Here is a 19,572-nt window from a genome sequence, read left to right on the forward strand (position 1 = left end):
TCTCTCTCTCTCTCTCTCTCTCTCTCGACCAGACTAGTCCCATCCTCATCTCAACTTTCAGATTTTTGTACACATTCCAAAAAAAAAAAAAAAGAATAAAAAAACATCTCCCTCTCTTCCCTCTCTCTCTCTCCCTTGTTCTTAGTTCTTTTGATCATTTAGAGCTGACATAGAGAAAGAAAAAAAAAAAAAAAAAAAAAACAAGAATTTTATTAAAAGAGCTGTTTTTTTTTTAACATATTGTGTCGTGGAAGAGAAGGATTAAGCAATCTGAGAAGGAAATGTCACTGGACATGATGGCATCAGAACGTGTTTGTTATGTTCACTGCAACTTCTGCAACACCATTTTAGCGGTACAAACCTTAACCTTTCTATCTTTAATACCAATTCTTTGCTTTTCCCATGGAGTTTTATGGCGCTGTGTTTGTTACACTACTTTCATTTTCAGCTGAAAAGACCATTTGTTTCACTTTATCAGTTTCAAACCAAATCATGGTCTTGTTCTTTTTACTGTTGGAATCTTCAAACACTGCTTACAAATCTCCAGATCTTTTCATATTTCTCCATAAATTGTTTTCTGTTTATATTTTATGACCAATTTCCACCCAAACCCTTTCTTCACTCTACAAGGAAGTAAATTCATTGTTAAATGGATCTAACCCCAAAAGTTAGGGTTCTTGAATTTTCGGGATCAAATTTAGGTCTGATGAACGATGAGTTGATCTTTCTTTTTTTCTCTTTCCTCGGTTGCCAAATAGATCGTACCTAGTTAAATTGTGCTTAAATTGAAGTATGATTTATAGTTTATTCCCGATCTTGAATTTGGGATTTAAAAGAGGTGCTTAGAGAAAGAAGTAGAGATGATCACGAGATGGGTCGATCGATCTATGTTCGTGGTGATTTGTTTTTTGATTTTGGTGTAATGCATCATCTCTATGGTTTCCGTTCCAGTCATGTCTTTTTCCCATCTTTTATCTGTCTTGCTTGCGGTGGTGTCAGATTGGAAGTCATTAAGAGTCACCATTGAAAAAGATACATAAAAATTTGTCCTCAAACTCTCCTAATAGCCATTTGGGCATCTGAATCGTTTCGGGCTTTCTCTGAAAGTTTTAAACCGCGTTTACTAAGGATAAGTTTCCACACGAAATGTTTCGTTCCCTTCTCCAATAGATATGGGATGATACCATTTGTAATGGCCAAAGTCCATCTTTAACAAATATTGTACTCTCTGAGTTTTCCATTTCAGACTTCCTCTTAAGGTTTTAAGATGTGTCTACTAGTGAGAAGTTTTCATGCTTTGTTTTCCAACTGATGTGAGATGCTGTCATTTGTAACCGTATAAGCAGATATTGTCATCTTTGAGCTTTTCCTTTCGGGCTCCCCTCAAGGTTTTGAAACGCGTCTATTAGGAAAAGTTTCAACACCCTTAAAAAAAAAAGCTTTGATTCCCTCTTTGACCGATGTGGAATGATATCATTTGTAACAACATAAACCTACCACTAACGGACATTGTCCTTTTTGAGTTTCTCCTTCTAGGCTCCCCTCAAGGTTTTAAAATGCGTTTAGCGAAAAGTTCTATACCCTCATAAGAAATGTTTCGTTTCCCACTTCAACCGAGTAATGATACCATTTGTAACAACACAAGCTCACCACTAACATATGGTAGAGATTTCACACAAACAAACCCAAACTCTTCCTTCTCTCTCTCCTTTAACCTCTTCCATTACCCTTACCCTTGTTATGAAAATTCGATGTAATTAAGGATATGGGAAAATGTTTTTGATTATGTTTTGTTTGGCAGGTAAGTGTTCCATGCAACAACATGTTCACACTCGTGACTGTGAGATGTGGCCATTGCACCAATCTGCTGTCCGTAAACATGGGAGCTTCCCTTCAGGTTCTTCCTCCACAAGAGGTCATTCCTCGTCAAATCAAAATATCAGAGGTTCAAATTTTTAATCCTAGCTACCTAACACTCACCTGAGATTCACACCCACGAGTCGAGTCGAGTCGAGTACTTACGGGTTTGTGCTTTAGGGTCATAAGCAGCCGCAACTAGCGAGCCCCGAGGATTCAAGCAAGGACAGAGGCTCATCTTCTTCAAAATGCAGCAAAATTGGGTCACTTGAATCTGCTGAACGTGACCAACATAGAATCCCTCCAATTCGCCGTGAGTTTCTCCTTTGCTATGATCTCCAGTAATGCAATTAAATGAAAAATATATTTATTATTATTATTATTGGGATTAATTTGTTATGATGCATATAGATGGCCCCATCATGGATGGTGACCATTCATGCATAATAGAATCTGACCCATCAAGATCATGGGCCATTCTTTATGCATATTTGTGTTATTCTTTGTATATGTATGTATGTATATATATATTTTATGTATGGGTTGTTTTGGTTAACACTTTGCACAAAAATATGAAATACTGTGACAAAGCTATTTTCTGAATTGCCTTTCACTCATTTGTGATATGTCATTGATTCCTCTGCTCTTTTTCACTTTTTTCATTCTATTTTTTCATTTTTGTTTTTCTCATTTAATTCCTTTTTATTCGGTGTCGATTTAACCTAGATTGTACACGAGTTAGGTTGGGTTGGTGTTCTAAATAACCTGAATAGGGTTTACACACCGTCCAATTGAGTTGTCTGGTTGTTCATTTTTTTTATTATTTAAGAAAATCTTATAAAACTTAAATATCAACCTGTGACATCATTAATATTTATTACAAAAGTCAAATATTCGAAAAGTAGGGTTGGGTCGGATAGTGTTGTGAACGCTATTTTTTAGGTTCAATACATGAACTAAACCAATTTTTTATTTTATATTTTTTTTAAAAATTTAACCCAATCTAAACTGGAAAAAAAAATCTAACCAAATTGAACCCTTATCTCAACCTAGCTCAAGCCAAATTGAAAAAAATCTAACCGAACCAACCCTTATCCCAACCTAGCTTAAGCCAAATTGGAAAAAAGATCTAACCGAACCCAACCCAACCCGTAACCTTACAAAGCTCAAGCCACATTGGAAAAAAGATCTAACCGAACACAACCCAACCCAACCCTTATCCTTACCTAGCTCAAGCCACATTGGAAAAAAGATCTAACCCAACCCTTATCCTTACCTAGCTCAAACCACATTGGAAAAAAGATCTAACCCAACCCAACCCAACCCTTATCTTTACCTAGCTTAAACCAAGTTGGAAAAAAAATCTAACTGAACCCAACTCAACTCTTATACCAACCTGACTCAACCCTTATAATTTGGGTCGAGTAGTTGAAATTATTTAGTGGGTTTTTGAGTAAATTTAGAATGGTTTTGAATGTGGGCAGCACCGGAGAAAAGACAGCGGATTCCTTCTGCATATAACAGGTTCATCAAGTAAGTTGATTTGCTTATTTAATTTGGGATTAGTGTGTTAATTAAGTATGTTTATGGTCTAATAATCCTGTTTTATAGAGCGGAAATCCAAAGGATTAAGGCTAACAACCCTGACATAAGCCACAGAGAAGCCTTTAGCACAGCAGCTAAAAATGTAAGCTCTTATATCTATTCCTTTTCTTTTGTAATTAATTATAATGTTGAAATATACATATGGCCAATATAGTATTAATGTCACACATTTAATATATATATATATATATATATATATATATATATATATTTTAATAATATTAAAACATTGGTTGATTAAAGTAATTAATTAAATGATTAATGTATGAGCTTATTGTATTTGGTTTGCAGTGGGCACATTTACCTCACATCCACTTAGGGCAGAAGCTGGATGGAAATAATAAGCAAAGTAATTAAGTCCATTTAAATATCCAATGGGATTCTGCCACCTGTTAATTCTAGAGATTATGGTGTATTAATTGATAAAATTACTAAATAAAAACACCCTTTTAATTAGGCTTTTAAATTTATGTGTGTATTTCATTCCCATCTCTTCTTGTTCCTTGAACACGTGGGATTAACGGTATTATTATATGGACTTTCCTTATTTTTCATTTCGTATCGGATAAATAGTGAGAATCGAGCACGATTCAGAACTATTTACTCATTATTTTGGCCTTGTTTCAATGAGACGAAGATCAACAAGCTAGCTAACTAAGATAAATAGCAGGAATCGAGCACGATTTATAGCTATTCACTCGTTCTTTTGGCCTTGTTTCAAACGAGACAAAGATCGACGAGCTCACTAACTAAGATAAATAGCAGGAATCAAGCATGATTTATAGCTATTCACTCGTTTTTTTGGCCTTGTTTCAAACAAGACGAAGATCAACGAGCTATATAGCTAAGATAAATAGTGAGTATCAAGCACGATCCGTAGCTATTCGCTCATTCTCTTGGCATTGTTTCAAACGAGACGAAGATCAAAGAGCTAGCTAGTTAAGATAAATAGCAAGAATCGAGCACAATTCATAGTTATTCCCTCATTCTTTTGGCTTGTTTCAAATGAGACAAAGATCAACGAACTAGCTAACTAGCTAATTAGCGATGATTTCTCGAGATTGGCAGTGATTCCATGGAGTGGACATATATACATATATATATATATATATACACACACACAGTTGTTGAGTACTGTGTGTTATGGGCGTCAACCAAGGGGATTTTGTTGGCACCGAAAAGACATGAATAAAGGTATTACGTTGGGGTTACAAACGACAGCTTTTAAGAAACCAATTTGGTTCGCCAACCAAAATCTCTTTGCATATATTCTTTTACTCATCATTTCTTCCACTTTCCTCACTATCAAATTAGAACATGTAAATGCATCAATACAAACCCTAATTTGTAGTGATGGGTTGGTTGGGCGACCCTTTTGTTAGAAAGAATTACCAAAATTTGAGTTGTTTACGAGACAAATTCATATTTGGTATGTGAGTTTAGTTATATTAAATTACGAATGAGTCTGTTCTACGTGATCCAACAATACGAATCTTACAAATTTAAATTAGGGTTTCTCTAAAACCCCTTTCGGAATGTATATCGTTGTTTCATAACTGTCGGGTATATGCAAGCTTTTCTTCTTTGGATATCTAGAAGCTAACGTGTGAGATCCCACATCGTTTGGAGAGGGAAATTAAACATTTCTCATAAATATGTAGAAACCTCTCCCTAGTAGACACATTTTAAAATTGTGAGACTGACGACGATACGTAACGGGTCATAGTAGACAAGATCTACTAGCAGTGGGCTTGAGCTATTACAAATGGTATCAAATCAAGACACTGGACGGTATGCCAACGAAGACACTAGACCCCTGAGTGGGGTGGATTGTAAGATCCCACATTGGTTGGAGAATGGAACGAAACATTTCTTATAAAAGTGTGTAAATCTCTCCTAACAGACAATATCTACTAGTAGTGGGTTTAGGCGGTTTCTATGCTCGGTGTCTCATATATGCACATGTGAGGTTAGAACAACTAAGGGTTTTGGTTAGTTTTTAATGAAAAAAAGGAGTAATAATATGAAAAGGGAAGAAGAAGAGAGAATCTGAAACGTCAAATCATGTGGTTGGTGGAGGTTTGGAGGCACATGAATTGGTCTTGTCCGAAAGATAGATGGATGGGTCTCTTATAAATGTCTGTGTCTTTCTTTCAATGGATATGTCCTGTCAGTTCTTCATGTCTTTTTCTAACTCTCCCTCAAATTCAATCTCTCTTTTAGTTTAAACAAATCAAATGATTCACGTTTTCATATTAATTAATCTATTGAAAACGGGAATAAAATATTTTTTATAGACGCATCATCGAGGAGTATGCCAACAAGAACGATGGACTCTAAGCGAGAGTGAATCCCACCCCGGTTAGTAAGGAGAGCGAATTATTCATTATAAGTGTGTAGAAACTTCTCTCTAGCACGTTTTAAAAACAGTAAGGTTGACAATAATACGAGTTAAAATAAATAATATCAGTTAGTCGTAGGTTTGAGTGGTTAGTGATTAGATTTTTTTTAAGTCTAACAAACAAAGAATTTTGATATTAAAAATATGTTTTAACAATAATTTTAAAATTTAAATATTAGCATATTTTTAAAATTTAATATCCCATTTAATAATTATTTATATTTGAAAAACAGTTATTGTTTATAAAAATATGAACAAATAAACTAAGTTTGTAAAAACTATTTTTTTTAATTCTCAAAAATTGACTTTTTTTTTTATTTTTTTTTATTACATATCTAAAAATTAAATAAAACAAAGAGAAGATTACGAAAACAACCTTCTACTTTTCATTTTGTTTCTTACAATTATTATAAGCTCCTTTAATAGTAATTCTTTTATAAAGTGCTTTGAAAAAGAAAAGGAAAAAAAACAAAAAAAAAAGGAAAATGGTCCTTACTCTAATATTTCATATATACATGTATTTTTTACCTACGTGACGATATAGTAATGGGCTTTCGGTTGAATAAAAAATAAGAATTAAAAAGATAGAGCTTAGCTTGGTTAAAAGATGGATAGGTGTGACGGGTGAATTTTAACCGAGCTATAAACACTCTAAATTAGGGTTTTTAAAAAACTACGGAAATTGAATTTGAAACTAAGCTTGTTCGTATTGATGTCCAAAAATAAACTATTAAGAACGTTTACAAATTCGAATAATTTAAAAGTTTAAAATTTTTATTGAAAAAGGAAATTAGGAGGAAAAAAAAAAAAAAGGATAAAATGAATGGATGGAAATTGGAGAAGGAAAGTAGGAGTGGTCCAAAGAGATAAGGGTTACCTGCGTTGCAACCATGAAGGAGTTGTCACATCTCAGACTCCGAAGAGAGGAAAGAAAAAAGAGATGTGGTCCAATAAGTGTCGCAATTAATTGTGTGATGAAGTGGGTCGTGAGGGAGAGAATAGTAATATTAGAAGAGACTATGTCGTGAATCTCATGTTGCAGACAAGAGTAATAGTAGCACACGCGCGTCACTCGTCAGGCTATGTATCATCTAACATACCAAGAAGCGTAGGCAAATACCAAGCTAAGGGGTAAGTAGGAATAGAAGCGACAAGATTTTAGAGGTGTCAAAGACAAGTTTAACGACGTTGATGAGAACCCGAAAAATGACCCTGAAAATTGGAGTTACGTAATGAGTTTTAACAAGTGGCGTTGGAGTTAGTTCATATGAGTGAAGGATATATGTTTGCCAAATTTGGAGTTAATTGAACATTTGAGGAATGCTCCATATTGACATAGGACTTCATGCCATTTTGATGTGCATGAGTGTCATATCAAATATGTCTTATAGTATACTGATATCAAATATGGTGTTGGCTCTCTACCACTTTTGAGCTTCGGGGCTTAAAGTGAGTCACTCCATGACACATGCTTGTGTGATGGCGTAGACGAGCGTTGCAAGAATTTTTTTGAGCCATCTTAAGGTTGACACGAATGTGTTGACATTGCATCACTTTTCGTGAGTCCAATGTTGCATCTTAAGGTTGGACTCCGACATGATGTGGATAAATTACTCAACATAAACACGACAAGGATCATACCTTGAAACATAGCTAATCTCTCTAGCTGTTGTGAGTTTTTTTTAAAAGAAAAAGATTAAATTGGTCTTTTAATTTGTTTTATCAATCTTGACAGCAATAAGTCAATGGCTATCACTCTCATCTATGACCCTCTGGTTTGTGCATCCAACCCACATGCTCTTGAGTTTGATTTTGATATGCATTTTTTGTGGTGGGTTTTGGGTTCTTTTGAGCTGTTCTTATTAATTCAAGTGGTTAAGTGGTTGTATGTTATCATAGTTGCAATTTGGTTACATCTTTCAAATTTTTAGATAAATGATGATAAATGTTAAATTGATCGATTGCTTGTGCTCATATATGAATTGGGTATGATAAGGGTATGATAAGAAAAGTTAAATGAATTTTTAGAGATTAAAACTCACCCTCTTTTGAATTATGAGCTTATTTTTTGATTTCATCTAAAAACGAGTACATTTTTACGATAAACTTGAAAAGTTGTATCAAGTTTTATGTTAAGCTCTCACTTTTATAAAGTTGACCCTTAATAATTTGAGCAATTATTACGTCAAATTCGAATAAGCAAGACACTTTTTACCTTTTAATACATTTTCAATTAGAAAATTATAAACCGGGTTTAGAATGTATACCATAAACCATATGTTTAGCTAGAAATCCATGAGATTCGAAAGATTTATTTGTTGAAACTAGAGAGCTTTAGGAAAATTTCACCTTGCTTGTTCAAGTCTAAGGTTCGGTTCACTTCAATAAAGCACCAAACTCCAATAAACTCAAAAAATACAATTCTTAAGCGTAACTTAAAAAAATTCAAAATGTTTCCGAATGATGTTTCACAACGTTCATATGGTAAAAAAGAATTTAAATCATAAACGTACTCGATAAAATTTCCATAAATAATCCATGAAAAATTTAAGGCTTAGTTTCAAAATAGTAGGAACTCAAGGCAGTTTCAAACATGAACATACCTGGATGTCTTTTAATATCAGTTCTACTCTTGATTGTCCAATCCTCATCCCTTTTCCTGCTGGATCATATAAGGAACATGTACTAAAATCGATGCTCATTGCTCATCACAAGTTGTTTCTGAATCAATCCACAACAGAAGAGAGCTGTGAAGATTCTTCTGACTACTAAAAACAGTAGAGAGAGATAGAAAAGCGATGACAAATGGAGCAGACAAATCATTAGTTTCTGAGTCAAAAGTGCTATGCACCCTGTTTTTCAATATCATGCAATTCATTCATATTTTCGTACCTCGAGAATCACATTTGAACCCAATTATCAGCCCAGTTTATAATTTAATACAATGATTTTTTAAAAAAATGGATCAAAATCTATGAATTAGTTACTACTGTTTTCTCACACAAGAATCAACAACACATCAACCTTATAACCGCAATGAAGTATTAAGGAATTTCCTATCAAAAAGATTACTCAATATCCTAGCCTATTTGGCAACCCCCCAAAACTCATCAAAAGAGTTTAGCTTGAACCCTATGCTATTGTCTAAGACTCACCAGAAGATTATACTAAAAGCCTCTCCTCTTTCAAGATGGGGTAACGCCAATGAATGTAATTAGTATCCTTAAGACCTGTCATTTTGTGATCTCTTTGCATAAGCACGGTGGCATCGGCTTCTTCCTTGCCGTCTTTAAGCTTGAAATTCCATTCATCTTTCACCCATACTGAAAACTACTTGCATGGTTTAATAAGGACAGAGAAAGACTGATGATCGTCATGTAAGAGCTAATTAGCATCAACTTTTTGGAGAAATGATCATGATCTGCTTCAATTCAATGGAACCTCAGCCAATTGTCAGTTTACTAAGCAACAACTCTTCTGTAGAAAAGAACATAAGCAGCTGAAGATTTTATCTTATCCAGGCCAATGGGATTAACATGGCTATCATCGAAGTCATACCACTGGTCGCCTCCTTGCTAGATAAGAGAAAGGGGGAAAAAAGAGAGAACAATTAGCACTTGCAGAACAAACCTCAGTACATGAAGAATTCAAGCATGAAAAAAAAAATAACATTAATACTTAAGGTTATAATCTACAAGTGATAATCGGGATGGTTGCTAATAAGGATGCATTATGAACCTCGAAATGTAATTTGATAATGGTACTCTCACTGAGGTGGTTTTAGATTTAAAACAAAATTAAATAAATAAAAAGACAACATGAGGGCAAATAGATGCAGGAGATAACAGGACTGAAAATCAGAAGAAGATGGAAACGGGGCAGGGCCGAAATTAGACAGAAATCTTCAACCAAAATGGAAAGATCAAAGTCTGTTGTAGTCAAAAGAGAAAAAGGCTCGGTTTTAACTTCGAGATAGATATCATTTTCTTCTCACAAGCAATGCAGTCATCTTCGCCACCATGAAGACATATTCATGATGATGAAATGGCAACAACAATCAGTAACTCGCCATGGTAGGGTGCATGGGTGAAAACAATCAGTTTTTTTTTTTCCTTTTTGGAATTTGACTAAGAATTCAAATGTTTCATTAAGAAAGATGAAACTCATTGTAGAGAAATTGGGTGAAAACAAGCTTAATTTTCAATAACCAAAAACCAAATGGTTGAAAAACAGAGTCTAAATTGCAGGTTTATTCATAGCTTCCATTAACCTACAGAGAAGTAAGAAATGGCGAGGTAACACACTTACATGGACAAATGCTGTGTAATGGCCACCTCCCATGCTCCCGTAGTGATTACTGATTGCATAAAGCACATAGCGAGTACACGTCTGGTCATTCTTATAGGCAACATACATTGATAAATCCAGATCATCAACAGGAAAGTCAACGTATGTCTCTAGCTTGTTCTTCAGGAAACGGCTATAAGAGAACCTCTTCAAATGAATAACCAAAATCTCTGGTAATCTCCAAAGATCTAACTTTTTACTGGCTTGACAGTGCTTTTTGCAGCTAGGACAAAACCTGAATAAATACATGACGGCATGATATTAGGAAATCAGCAATTAGCAAATGCAACTACGAGGATGCTAATTAAATTATGCAGTGAAAGGATTTTCATATCAGAATGCTTCATTTTCCGAATTCCAAACAAGCAAACCAGATCTATAAAGTTCGTTGTGCAGATTCAATTTTTCTTTTTTCTTTTTTAATAAATAGAGCACTAAAAATACAAATGCACTGACCACATGTCTTCGGGTCCAAGAGGCTCCTCTTGCAAGAAACCTTCAAGGCACTTATATAGAGAAACAGATTCTTGAGGTCTCTTTGTGAAAAAGCTGGATTTGAAAACCTCAGGTAAAGAGGTAAGAAGGCGAGTGTCATAACGCTCAATCTGCTTTTCCGGCCAGGAAACAAGCACATATAGCCGCTTACTCTTTTCTGACCCCACTAGAGATTCATCAACTTGAATTTCAGAGCCCTTAATGGTTCCCTTCTCATCTGTGGTGTAAAATTGGAAATCAGCATCTGACGGTGAACTAACTCCATCTTCACTTCTTAAGGGATCAATTACACAAGCTGATGGGGAATTAGTTCCGTTCTCCTCCTCCCTGGTTTTCTCAATTGTATCAATGTCGGAAGTATGGTTTTCTTCCAAAGCATGTTGAGTAGAAACCTGAAAGGGACTAAGCAATTTTTTGTATATGTCTTGGATATCAGATCCATTAAAGGCACTAGGCAGCTTAGCCAACAGAGGAAATCCAAATGCCTTAGGAATTGTAGAATGTTTCCCATTGATGTACTGCCTGACCAAACAAGAAAAATTAGATTCCATGTAAGTGTGGCAAAAAATGCAATATGTTACTAGCATTCATCTCGCCAGCTGCCACCGGTCTATTAATTGTTTACTAACAAAATTGTTATGAGCAATCGAAAAACTAGTTTCTCATCTACTTGACTACTATCCAGTAAATCCAAGTGCAATTACGTACATTTATAGGAGACAAACCATATATGTACATCCCAGAAGATTTTATTATTATTATTATTATTGTTTAATTTCCAGTCTACATTGAAGGGGGAAATTGAATCAACTTAATCGGTCAAGGTAATTGTATCCAAGAGTAAAGTTACAGTAGAACAATAGAAGCTCTTATTTGACCGGGCATATCTAGTAAATACATTGCTGTGTCAAATTTCAAAACTCAGAGATAATCCTTGACTTGGTAGGTGATCTTATTAGGCTGTAATATTTCCCCAAAATTTGATTCTTCATGGTAAGGACAATTGGAATTTTTTATCTGATAGGAAATTTCTAGCGTCTGCATCTATTTTCCGTTTCTCAACTTTCAAGTCATGTTCGACTTGTAGCATTGTCAATCAGCTATCCTTATGTGATAAGTAAATGCCCTGATATTAAGCTTGCTAATGTGCATAATGACTAGAATGTAAGTAAGTCTGTCGATCATACTTCTATTTCTACTATCACCTATGCTTCTGGAATTCCACCAACCACGGACAGTGACAAAATGTTGAAAATAACAATGGTCAAATAAGAGTTGACATCAACGAGTAAAAAAGTAGAGGTAACAAAATAAAACAATATGCATCGTGGTTCAAGGAAAGAAAAGGCAGAAACAAGAGAGAGAGAAAAAAAACTCATCACTAAGAATAAATTTTATTTTCACCGATCAATAAATGAATTCTTAGAAAATCATTGTTAGAACCTCTACATCTAGATGGGAAATAACAACATTCTTCTAGATATTAAATGATCCAATATAGATGTAATTTCGAACTCCAAAATTATTGCAATCAGTGTAATGCACTCTCGGTTTCCCCCATCTCCCCTTCTACATTAAGTGAAAAAGATACCTTCCCTTGGAGGCAAAAATAGTTTACAATGAACTACATGCATATAAATTTTACATAATCAATATGAAGTTACGGGAAAACAAGATCCATCAGTTCAGAAATATAATGCACTTACTCCTCGATCCTTTGATGCATGAACACAACCAAGGGTACTTGTTCATCATCTTTTGCCAGGCGATAAGCAACCAATCTGTCACCATCTCTTATCAAGGATAAAGAATCAGCTGGCTCCTCAAGATACCGAATGATGCGGTAGTTGTATACCTGCATACGAATTCATGAGGTCAGAGATCATTGGGAATAAAAATAATGCTCTATGATGAAGAAATTAATCCATCATGCAGCCAATTGAAAAGTATTGCAATCACAATGATATACCTCAGCAACTAATAAAGTCTCATCTTCTCTTAGAGAGCATTTAATACTAAGGGCTTTTATGAGGTCTTCCCATTTTCCAGACTTGGGAACTGTAATGGTATATGGAGTCGGAGTACTTCCATCAGTGTTGACAACGGTTAAAGTCATTGTTCGCATTGTTGTTGAAGGTAGAGGTAGCGATAAATACATGAATGGATCAAAGGTAGTAGAGACCTTTTTGCAAACGGGACAAACTAATGTGGACTTATATTGACCCTGCAAGGATGAAACCAAATAACGGAAGCCTTGATGAGACAAATTAAATTGAAAAAACTTAGGCATGCAAATAGAGAAAAGGGTAAAATTCATAAACAAGCCTTATAACTCAATGAAGGTACTAATACCATGAAAAAGTAGATTTGATTTAGCCAAGAACAGAAGTGATTCATTAGCATGCAGGTCTCAAAAAGCAAATGCTATTTCCATACGTCAAAGCTCAAAGGAAAGTCATGTAGGTTAAACAAGGAAAATGAAGAGAAGGTACATACTTGGCACACATCAACAATGATGGAGTCACTGCGAGCCAAATGGTTTTGCCAGTATTCATCTGCTATGTCATTATCGGGTCGTCCATCTCCATCCTTGGCTTCTACATAAGGCTTCTTTTTCACACGGTTAAGATCTTCGTGGAGCCCATCCAACAAAAAAGCAAGGAGCTCCTATAAAAATTAAATTAAATCAAACTACAAAACAATGGACGAAAACCTGTACCCAGAACCCCATCGCCTAAACAAAGGAAATCTAAAACCCTACTTCTGATAGCAAGAAACTTCACTGACTTGAGAATCATGTTGATTAAAGCCACTGAATTGAGGAGCAAATCTAGCAAGCTTAGACTTGAACGTTCTTGGTGCCACAGGACTTGCGCCAGGTGCCCAGAGTTTCCTCAACAGATCTCCAAATGCCAAAGCAATCTCCCCCTGAGAAGTTACCGATCATTACAGACAGTTCTTTTAAACTGAGAAGTTTCTTAGAAGAACATTTCTTTCAAACTAATGAAATGATAATGAACAACTCAAATAGTTAGGTAGATGCAATTTTGATTATTGCTATCTGTTATGAATCGGTTGCCCTAAACTTAATTCAGTTAGTTGTTATACTTAGTAACTTCCGCTAGCAGTCTATTTATCTGCTGTTCGCTAGCATAGGCTGAAGAAATGATCATGTGAATAAAATTATTAAAAAGAAAGGGATTCACTGAGACAAAAGGATCCATGAAGAATTAAAATCATAGAAAGCATACATTCATGCCCAATGGGTTGTCATAATTTATTTCTTTATCATAGTCACCAAGAAAGTAGTCAACAAGTTTCGGTGTGTGCACTAAACACTGCAGAGAACTGTTCATGAAGCAGGTGTTCCCAAGATTTTGCAAGCCTGTCAATCCTAAAGAACCAGCTTCACGAGAGCTTCCAGAAAAAACTGAAGAATTTACAAAGAAGCAGCCAGAACTCCCAGTTCCAGAAGCACCATTCATTGCAAGTGAAGTACCACAAGAATTTCCGAGGATAGAATTTGCCAATTCATCCTTTTTCCCCTCTTTGCACTTTATGAAATCTGACAACCCATAAACTTGTAATTCAAGTAGTACCTGCGCCAAAAAGAAAATACAGGAAACAGCATTTCAAGAAAAAAAAAAACATTTTTATTATCATCAAGTCGATTACTGCCTTATGGTCACAAGGCAGGCTTATCAAAATTTCACTACATATTATTAGGGACTGGATGGAGGAAAGGAAAAAAAATCAATTTTGAATAATCATCATTCTCTAATTTAATTCATTTAAACAATAAAAAAAAGGCTGCTCCTAGTCACGTCTAAAGAATACCAATGCTAGATTAGTTACATGTAATCATTTGCTCACTATAGAGAACGAATGCTCCTGGTAAAAGACCGTAAAAAGTTGCCTGCATCGCATCATAATAATATGAAAATTTTAAATTGTTTTCTTTTAAATTTCTTTTGTCGTACCCTAACCATGAAACCCAATGGGTTAAATTTACAAAAATCAATAACTTTTGTCTCCTAGAAAACCATTCTCTATATTTGATGCCATTTTTAATTATTTTCTTTCCAATCACCTTGTTACTCTGTGCGCAAGGAAGTTCACGCTCATGTAGACATGATTATGAAATAAATACAGCAATAAGAAGAATAATAATGTTAACCATCTCATAAATCATTATAAAAAATGAAGTAGATATTATATTGTATTGTACTCTTGTATTAAAAATATTATAACAATGCAAACATACTTGGAGTTCTTAGCCAAACAGACAGGACAAACGAATAATGACTAACCTCTTGATCTGACTGTCGTTGCATATTACTGTTACTAAAAAAGGAAATTGTTTGGCCAGAAAAGTCCCAGATTCGCAACTGCATGCACCATATCATAAGATATCTTGATCGTAAATATTGCTTTTTTTGTGCTAAAGAAAGAAAGTGATGCTAAAAGAGGAAAGATCAATACCAACTCCGACTCAATATTGAAAATTTTGCATGCTCTTCTAAATAACTCGACTACATTATCCTGCCAATATAGAAAAAAAAATATTAAGATTTGGCAATAATACGCTAGGTGAAATTAACTTTTTTTAAGAACATAAGACTGAAATGAAAAGATTTGAATCGATCACTAGTGAAGCCATAATAAAATCATAAGTAAATAAAAGTAAATATAAAGACTGTTTAGTTTGACATCTCCAATTTATAAGATGCTAGCAAAGGTGCTTGCGGAGAGATTAAAATTAGTGTATCTACCAATTTACAGCATTTCTCTGTCTACTACTGAGGAAGCTGGCCTTGACTTTTGAGAGAGAAACAATAAGTTTCTATGGATAGGGAACTGGAGTCCAAGTCTTTTTTTTTTTTTTAGTTAGCTGAAATATTTACGGCTTACGAGGCATTTGGAGGACTGAGGTTTGAGAATCATCAACCTAAGGTAGAGAAACAATGCCCCTTCATCAAATGGCTATCAAGACTTCCTAAAGAGAAATACAAACTATGGGATAAAATGGTCGTAGCCACATGAGGGAAATGCATAGATGGCTCTCTATATGAATAAATAAATAAAGGAAAGCCAACCGTGTGCAAGGCTCTTGGCGGAATATAGTGAAATGAAAATGCCACTTCCCTCAACATAAAATTCTTAACAATTAAGCTAAGAATGAAGAACATCTTTCAGAATTATATTTTGGTGGTAGATCAACCATTATGCTAAAATTTCCAAGATTCATTCATAGTGTCCTAGCTTAAAAATGTAAATATCTAAAATGACTAGAAGGATAGAGGTTGAAGGAGGGCCTGCCAGAAGAAACCTATTAGAGGTAGAGACAGATGTTAGGAAGCAAATCAATGTGCTAACTAGAATACAACCATGTAGGAGGGAAAACGAGAGTGTGGAGGCTAGGTACTTCTTTGAGTATATTCATTAAGTCCTTGTCCTGTGAGTTAATTGCTTCATCAGATTAGGGAAGCAAAGAGTTATCAAGGGCTCACTACTGGAATATGTGATGTCCCAAGAAGGTAAAAATTCCTAATTTGGACATAATGTCAGGGTTATTAACTCCGTTGGGAAACAGCAAAGAACGAGTTAGAACATTAGTTCGAAAATAGTGGAAACATTAGTGGCGGCATATTTGAAATTACATAAAAGTTTGTCTGCGTTCACTATTATGAATAGAGTAAGAAGGTTTAAGCACGCAGATTTTAGAAATAGGTTGTGGCTAAATCCATGCCTCTCAAAGTGCTAGGGAAACTAGTAATTTCTTTCATAACATCACTACTATTTTCTGCAAATTTACATTTCAATTTCTAGTTCCTATCAGAATGCTAGCCGAAGTTTCAAGCCCAAATTGCTCCACTTTGTACATGGAAGCAGAGAATTTTGAATTGATTTTCGACCATCTGATTGAGCATATGTTGCTTCAGCATACAGAGGTTACCAGACAGACTCACTCCTCCTCCCCCACAAAAGTCCACCTGCTATGGTGCTACTTGTAATAAACTATGCATTTAAATAAGTTTAAATGGTCCAAGCATGACCAAGAATCCAAACTGATTTACATGCACCAAGAATTCTCATGGGACTACTCTACTTCTGGCACGATAATGCTTATGAGTGAATGAACTCATAGTAATAAGCAGGTCGCCACTAAGATTTAAATTAAAGACCTTAAAATATTGAGATTAGAGTTTGTTTTTTGACTACTAATTCAACAAATAGTTGTCAACGCTAAACGGTCTGCAAAATACCATTCAAGTCATAGAATCTAAGATTAATAAACTTTGACATGGTAATGGAGTGACCTTTTTACTTATTCTCACTCCCAATAAATTTGCCTCGCGTTGGATAGAAAGCCTTAGTTGCAAAGGATAAACATCTGCTATATTATCTTCAGCAACGGAAAAGCTACCACCATTCCTCGTTGAAGACTTGGAGTCAATATGCCTACAACAGAAACCGTAAGGAACATAAATGACCTTATATGATGAAACTCAGCCTTAATAAAATTTATGGTTGCAAGGAAGAGCACATGCATTTTTTAATAACATGATCGACTAACAGGATACTCCTATAATTGATTAAGTAACTATTATACGTAAGTAAGGAAAATTATGTTAGGGAAAGAAAAGAAAGAGAAGGAAAAGCCACGTAGACAGAAAGTTCACAGGAATCTGAAGTGTTAATAGTTCAATATATTAGGCAAAGACAGGTACCTAAAGTGCTGATGAAAGCTTCATTTTTTTTATAGGAAACAATTGTGTTGATGAATGAAATTACTAGAAGTGTAGGAGCTCAATACAAAACTCAGTTCCGAACGGTGATATTTTGTACTTCATTGAATTAACTTATAAGTTGTAACATTATAAAAAGTTCAAGTAAAGTGTGCAAATTAATTTATATCATTTCTAAACTAAAGTGGGAGGCATGAAGTCCAAAAAAAAAAATAATGTGAATATTATCATGTCAGTGGTTCGAGCTATTTCCTTTTCTGATTCAGAAACTCTCCAAGCAGATTTAGTAAAAATGGTAAACAGGAACTGCTGCAGATAATCTAGTTATATGGAATCATGGGGCTAATAGATTACAGGCACCTAAAAACCATGGCCCTGAAGTTCATATTTTTATAGAGAAACTAACGGATAAAAAGACATATTTTTGTGATACCTATAAACCATGGCCCTGAAATTTAAAATTGCAGTCTTAAATATGGTAAAATCACATCGTGGCATACAAAGTTAAGTACCTCTAAGATATTAGTGGAATAATGGAACTAGGAGGGATTTCATTAGAATTATTTCATAGCATACGATTGACATAGACATGCAGCAGAAATCCAGTTTGAAGAGACGATAGCATATTACATTTGCAATAATATAAATTTTTTTCTCTTCAAGAAGTAATGTGGAATCAATAAGAAATCGACTATTCCCTTTTCAAGATATGCAATGTAATCAACGCAACTTCCCTGTCAATACCCCGGCGCCATCAGTCTTCGGTCACTTAATAAATAAAATCAGAAATAATCCAATAGTTTAATATATATCATATATGTTGATGAAATAAGCCGTGGCATAGCACTAACCATTTAAGTGCCTGCACCCACATTTCTCCGGAGACCAAGGCATAGTCCCTCCCTGAAATGCCCACTTCACCATTTTCACTATTCTGCGAAGAATCCTCTTCTCTTTTCAGATTAAAAACGAGATCCGAGTTGAAAATATTGTTGATGATCTTCATTGGTCCGGCATACGACGAACCTGGCGATGCCAGGAAGGGAAGTCCTCTCTCCCCATCGGCATCTCCTGTTAAAGAATCGTGCGCGTCCTTCCACCACCTGAAATTCAAATCGTAAAATTCTCTTAGACACACACTGCCTTCGCATTTTTGTCATGATCTCTCCACTGCGAGGCACCCTAACAACAGCTTAAAAGTGGAAAAAAGCTGCTTCATCTAAGCTTTCTGAGCATAACATAAAAGGTCAAAACACACTGAGTATCCAACTACTATCACCATCACAAGACACATTTTGGTTTCCATTTTCAATCTTTCCTCACAAAATTTCGCAACTAAACATATAGATTAGACAATCCAGTTTGCGCAATTCAAGTTTCCAATAAAATCTCTAATTCAGATTCGTAAATGTCGTACCAAAAGACACGAAATCGAAGTATCCAACAATGAATCTACCTGTATGGAACAAAGTAAACTCGCTGATTGTTATCCGAATCGAGATGCAAGGTGGTTGAAGAGAGATCTTCGGATAGGCCGCCCATAGAAGAGATAGCAACACGGTGAAGAGAAGAAGAGCTCAGAAATTACTTGAGGAAACGTAGATCATTGCAGACAGAGAGAGAGAGAGAGAGAGAGAAACGCACACAGACAGAACGAGAGAAAATGGCGGATTTGCAGAGAAACAAGTGGAGAGCTTTTGTGTGAAGAGGATTGGTGAAGGAAAAACTAAATTTTTTTATATATTTCTCCTCCTAGAAATGCAAATTCCAAACTTGTGGTGCCAAATTATGAGCTTTATATTTTTATTTTTATTTTTATTTTTATTTTTATTTTTATTTTTATATATAAATCTTTAATTACAATATTAAAATAAATAAAATCTTTCTAATTTGAACTTCAATTAATTTTTTACCATTAAGAAAATAAATACCAAAAATGAAAAAAAAAAATGAGAAATTTAAAATTTTTTAGTGCTTAAAAATTCAACTTTTACTGTGTTTTTAAAATTTTTAACTCTTTTTTTAGATTAAACTATATATGTATTAAATCTAATATTATGACGTAATAAAATTTATTAATTTAGATATAACTCAATAAATAAGGTATAATTGATTTAT

General features: G+C 34.7%; 2 protein-coding genes across 3 annotated transcripts; one reads left to right on the forward strand and one right to left on the reverse strand.

Moving 5' to 3' along the window:
* The first annotated feature begins 11 nt into the window (after window positions 1-11).
* On the forward strand, window positions 12-3,996 carry LOC111490781 (putative axial regulator YABBY 2). Of its 2 annotated transcripts, none has more exons than XM_023139390.1 (6): window positions 12-353; window positions 1,802-1,945; window positions 2,038-2,170; window positions 3,342-3,390; window positions 3,469-3,544; window positions 3,754-3,996. In XM_023139390.1, exons 1-6 carry the CDS (start codon window positions 282-284, stop codon window positions 3,817-3,819), a joined length of 540 nt encoding a protein of 179 aa, XP_022995158.1. In that variant the 5' UTR covers window positions 12-281; the 3' UTR covers window positions 3,820-3,996. The 2 variants fall into 2 exon arrangements, with proteins under 2 accessions (XP_022995158.1, XP_022995159.1); XM_023139391.1 differs by having other exon boundaries at window positions 1,802-1,915.
* Window positions 3,997-8,716: 4,720 nt separating this feature from the next.
* LOC111490701 (ubiquitin carboxyl-terminal hydrolase 8-like) lies at window positions 8,717-19,198 on the reverse strand. Its single transcript, XM_023139255.1, has 13 exons — window positions 18,911-19,198; window positions 18,306-18,557; window positions 17,026-17,167; window positions 15,188-15,247; window positions 15,016-15,093; window positions 13,957-14,304; window positions 13,493-13,633; window positions 13,202-13,372; window positions 12,675-12,929; window positions 12,412-12,560; window positions 10,667-11,227; window positions 10,172-10,445; window positions 8,717-9,438 (listed from the first exon to the last, which is right to left on the reverse strand). Exons 1-13 carry the CDS (start codon window positions 18,994-18,996, stop codon window positions 9,325-9,327), a joined length of 2,631 nt encoding a protein of 876 aa, XP_022995023.1. The 5' UTR covers window positions 18,997-19,198; the 3' UTR covers window positions 8,717-9,324.
* Between the last annotated feature and the right edge of the window lie 374 nt (window positions 19,199-19,572).

Source organism: Cucurbita maxima, unplaced genomic scaffold (assembly GCF_002738345.1).
Source record: "Cucurbita maxima cultivar Rimu unplaced genomic scaffold, Cmax_1.0 Cma_Scf00016, whole genome shotgun sequence".
In the NCBI taxonomy this organism is placed as follows: Eukaryota; Viridiplantae; Streptophyta; class Magnoliopsida; order Cucurbitales; family Cucurbitaceae; genus Cucurbita; species Cucurbita maxima.